At 40.2% G+C, this 5,062-nt stretch overlaps 1 protein-coding gene across 1 annotated transcript; it reads right to left on the bottom strand.

The window, feature by feature from the left end:
• Nucleotides 1–217: 217 nt before the first annotated feature.
• LOC139143361 (uncharacterized) lies at nucleotides 218–4,656 on the bottom strand. The gene is made up of 2 exons (XM_070713618.1): nucleotides 4,195–4,656; nucleotides 218–1,310 (listed from the first exon to the last, which is right to left on the bottom strand). Exons 1-2 carry the CDS (start codon nucleotides 4,246–4,248, stop codon nucleotides 954–956), a joined length of 411 nt encoding a protein of 136 aa, XP_070569719.1. The 5' UTR covers nucleotides 4,249–4,656; the 3' UTR covers nucleotides 218–953.
• Nucleotides 4,657–5,062: the final 406 nt, after the last annotated feature.

The raw sequence follows: 5,062 nt of genomic DNA, 5'->3' as shown, positions 1-5,062 counted from the left end.
CCTATGAGCTGAAGATATGAGAGAAAATGACAAATTCGTGCGTTATATTTTCCATATAAAAGATCGTACGCATGATAGGTTTACAAAATAGTTAGGTTTGATTGTCAGAAACACACTTAGCCAGAATACTGACCCTATATCGCTTGTTTCTCACAACGACTTGTTACAACTCTGTTCCACACACCATTTTCATGCAACACAACGGCAGCGTTACCAATCGCATTTTTTATTATTTTAACTTTTATTACTAATAATTAAACGCATTGCATTTATAAATTAATAAATATTCACCAATATTTGTCTAATATAAGTCGGTTAGAAATTTCACCGAGTAAATGGGACGATGTTACGGCTAAAACAGCGTTGTTCATGGTGACGATTCTTGCTTGTGGTCTCCACACTGCGGTAGAAGGACCGTGATCTACACAAAGTTATCGCCTGTGATGATTTATGTGGAAACAGTGAGGTAAAATGAAATGTTTTCAATTTTTGCTTTAATACAAGTGTGTTTCTCATTATTATCCCGAAGGTATTTTCAAACATGAAGCTTCCTTTTTATCAATATGCAGTGCCTAAGGCGTAATGTTGATGTTGACCAATGAATTATTGTTCGAACTTAAATTGTCCACAACAGGAGTTCACATTAAATACATACAGGCTGTGTTAACAGGTTGGGTGATTTTGGTTGATCTTTGGAGTAGAACAGACCGCGATCTTTTGTTACAAATCGAATAAAAGTAATTATGCAAAGTACATCAAAATTCACAGCTGATGAAGCTGTAGCCTTTTACGGTAAATGCCCATATAAGGTGTGATCAAATGAGGGGAAGGAAAGTGGGATTGTGGGTAGGGTTTCTACATGTGATCAAATCACAGCCTGGAGTAGAGGGACCGTCGTGAAATGCCACGCACGTGTCACACATGCACTAGTTCTGGCATGTCTCGTCCTCATCTTAGTCGGCGGCGACCTCGTCCACGATCTCGTCGTCACTCATTTCGGCGGCACCACCGACCATCGCCGCCAATTCAGATCGTTCGTGCCGTCGCAGAACCGGTCTCTTGGGCGCTGCTCCGCCCGATATCATTTCTTCGATCCTTTCAGCCCTCTCGTCGTCCACGTCTCTCGTCTCGGCGGCCTTGTTTTTCGACTTCGGTTTTCTGTACTCGAAGATGTCTGCGTAATCATCTTCGTCACTTCCAAAATCCTGCACAGTGATTAGTGAACCGCCATGGCTAATCCTATCTGCAGCGCTCGAGAATGCCGGTATAGCCCTTCCTCTGCCGGTGTCTGTTTTCCACGAAGCTTCTTCCTAAGAAAGATGGACAAAAGAAAGTGCAAAGTAATAAAATATTACTTAAATTGTTATACCTGTCTTAGATCCGGTTCCCAGTCCTCATCGTTTTTCAAAAAGTGCAAGCGATGAAAAGGCCACCGTTCTTCCTGAACTATCTCTCTGGTTTCCAAGTATAAGTTCGAATTAAAGAAATGTGGACTGAAGTAACGCAAACATGACAAAGTATTAAACACAACTTTTTTTCACACTCTGTTCAATTTTGTGTTGTTTTCTGGAAAGATATAAGGCGGAATTACACTAAAAAGTAAAGGGACAAAGTCGGCCATTTTTCATGAATTTTGTTTGATACGAGATACGACTTATATTGTTTGACATGTTGAAAGATACTGAATAAATGGGTGACTATGCATATATTCGACCCCGTTTTTAAACACGTTAAGCGAAACCATCACGATATTGAATTAATGGTCATGACCATTAATTCATTTACGCGATGGTTTCATGTATCGTGTCTAAAACCGGGGTCGAATATATGCATGGTCACCCATTTATTCAGTGTCTTTCAACATGTCAAACAATATAAGTCGTATCTCGTATCAAACAAAATTCATGAAAAATGGCCGACTCTGGCCCTTAAGGCGTTTGTGAGGCAATCGGATACTGAATTCAGTCTGCTAAAAAACAAGCACGGCGCGGTCACCAAGTGCGATTTGAGTCAAACGATCCATGACATTTTGCGACTGTATATCGCCCTCCGATGTAACCCCACGCTCAGGACGTCACCCTTGCACACATTTGGCCCAAAGTTGGCTTTATACCTCAGTTATTTGATCCTTGCCCCCACAAAGTGAAAGTGTTTGCAGACGTATTGTCTTTGGCATTTCTTTTACAGCGTTGTTCTCAGTGGCATTGAAGGGTCGAAGCGAGTACTTGGCAAATGTACAACTACAGAATATTTGAAAGCCAATGTGTAGTTGGTGACAAACTCAGAACTCGTTAGTGGTCGGAACGCACAAAAATTACCCTATAAGCTTAAAGAGAGGTGACATAGATCCATGTTTGATTTTGACATTTCTTTATCTTTTCTCTCTGGAAAACGACCGCACACTTCAGGACAGAACTGCCAATAAATATAGGGGAGAATTTTAATCGGGCGAGAAGAAACTCCAGGGGCCGATATATAGTGCACGGAAAGGGAGTCAGCAAAAATGAAACAAGAGAAGACGTTTTGGCATGTTTGCTGAAGAAAAATAACAACTTGGAGCAGACAACCAAACAGCGATAAAATCTCCAAGTGTCTGCATAAGCCTCCCCCCACTGCCATGCATGAGTAAATGAGCGACGAATCGTATCCACGTCTGTGTCAATGTTTTTCTGTCTCTCAATCTTCGTTTATTCCGTTTTCATGCAGTCTTGTTAGCTCTCTCTCTCTCTCTCTCTCTCTCTCTCTCTCTCTCTCTCTCTCTCTCTCTCTCTCTCTCTCTCTCTCTCTCTCTCAGTTTTACAAATAAAAATGAAACAATCGCGAGAATAATATCTACTATCAAATTCACATTGTGTCATAGACATTCTGCATAATAAAAAATTATAACAGAGTATCGCTGATTGATGAAAATTTTGAGATAATAAAAACAAAATTTATTTTTGCCAAGTTGATCGTACCTTCTCATATAATCTGAGAGGCAGTTTAGAGTTTGTGTACTGGACAAGAAATCCAGCAAACTTGTTGCGCGTGTTCACGTTGCTAAAAATCATATTGAATTAGCGTCTCGCATGTCAGCTTGAATTATGACAGCATTGTGACGTCATTCCGCATCCAAGAATTAATTTTATCGGAATTTTTAAGGTCAGTGTAATGAGCCTCGACATAAAAAATATATTACTTTTGAGTGACAAAGACACTGATTTATGTGCTTGCAGTGTTTTTGTACCAGTTTGAGCTATTGATCCAGGGCGATTCATAACCAGACCGCTGGCGTTGGATACGCAACTATTTGACTTAGTAAGGTCGGTCAGACTCGAAATATAATTAAACCCTCTCTTTCATGTTATATATTCTCATAATGGTTGCCTCAGTGAGGCAGTCCATCCGGCAGAGAAGGGAAATAAGTTATATATCTAGGAGGGGTAGAAAAGATGTTTTCTTGTGAAATTCTTTTCTTTTAAAATCGGTGTCAGGTTTCCTAAATTGAAGGCTCCCTCAGCCCACCTCCATTTTCTCATTTGCAGTCCACTCGGCTAATAACGGTAAACAATCCGAAAAGCTATGTTTCCTTCGTTGCCAACAGTGGCTTAATGTCATAAACAAATCGAACTGGGCATGCTTTCGTCGTCTTTTGCTGAAGGGACACTATCGAAATTTTCTGTTACATACTCAACCAAAACACTAAGCAAAAATCAAAGTATATTTCATATTATCTACAAGATGGGTGCGTCCAGGATGGTTTTGTCATATTGAAGAGGTAAAAACAATATTGAAATAGCTGTCAAATTTGTACTTCCGTAAATTTTCTAAAGGATCTCAATATAGAGATATTGCCATCAGGGGATCCCCGTAAGATAATTCGGCTGATTGTGCAGATGATGTCCTTGTTTTTGCTCATCTTTTGATAATACTTTGTTTTGGGCTAATTGTGTCTTAATATTTTGATCCGTAAAATATCATCTGAAAATGAAGCTTGTTCTAAACGTGTGTGTCGAGAATTTTATTGTTTTTTCATCGAAAAAACAGGGCTTGTCAAACTTGCCCTGCAAAGTGAAAGTTGCATTCCATTCATTGATTTCTAGGTAATGTGACCTGTCTATTCATCGAATTGGCATCGGCGATATATGTCTGAACAAAGGCGAAGTTTCATGAAATAACCATTATTTAAAATATGCGTTTTAAAGGAATTCATACCTTGATATTAATTGTCCTCTCGGCAGTTGATGTGCTCGAGCATCCATGTCCCATAGTCGGCGTGCGCACGCGCTTTTCAGGCTCAGTTATCCTGTCATCAGCTGCAATGCCTCCGAGCGGAGTCTGAACTGTTGTTGACCTTCTCGCTAGGATTTCAGACAACTGCCAAAGTTAAGATGTACGTCTTGCAAACGAACGGAGAGCGAATTTTATAGAAGTTTAACCCGTGCCGGAGCATGATGTCTTGAGCAGCGCAGAGTGGGCGCACCTATTAAAACGGAAACGATTTTGAATCTGGGCAAACAAACCCTTTTGTGACTTTACGGTATCGGGGGCCTGACCTGTAACTGGGATGGCCTATTGTAACGCGAAATGGCACCATAAATTAGCATTCTGCGGACCACAGCTACTGTCGCCGGGGCAATCAGCTAGTTTTTGGGCAAGAGATCACGTGATCGCATTGACAAAAGAATCGGGTGCAAACGGTGACCAGCAAGCTGGCTGAAGGAATTTGCTGACGTAGCGATCATTGAAATCACGGGACCGTGCTTCAATACTGGAGGCTGCGATGACGCTGCATAATCGGCAGCAACAGACAAACTACCAGAAATTAGTAGTTGCCATAAGGATTCGTAACCGAAGCCTGAAACAGAATCAAACAATACAAAAATTAAAGAGATAAGTTTTTTCACTAATTTTTGTTTCGTTTGTCGATTGCAAGTTTTTGTTCTACTCCCAAAAGCATGTTGAAATACCAGCTATTTACCTTGTCAACTTAACTTCTATAAAAACGTGTAAAAATTACTTTTATTATTTATATATGAATTCTAGTCCGGACCATAATTCATCACTTATCAACAATGACAAA

The sequence above is a fragment of the Ptychodera flava genome, chromosome 11, assembly GCF_041260155.1.
Source record: "Ptychodera flava strain L36383 chromosome 11, AS_Pfla_20210202, whole genome shotgun sequence".
In the NCBI taxonomy this organism is placed as follows: Eukaryota; Metazoa; Hemichordata; class Enteropneusta; family Ptychoderidae; genus Ptychodera; species Ptychodera flava.
This window is presented reverse-complemented; position numbering and strand designations above follow the sequence as displayed.

Bases quoted from the DNA above. Each gene is read 5' to 3' on its own strand.
- LOC139143361 (XM_070713618.1), bottom strand. From the start codon at position 4,248: ATGGGACATGGATGCTCGAGCACATCAACTGCCGAGAGGACAATTAAT. The intron at 1,311-4,194 runs GTATGAATTCCT...CATCTTTCTTAG, and splicing joins AGAGGACAATTAATATCAAG to GAAGAAGCTTCGTGGAAAAC.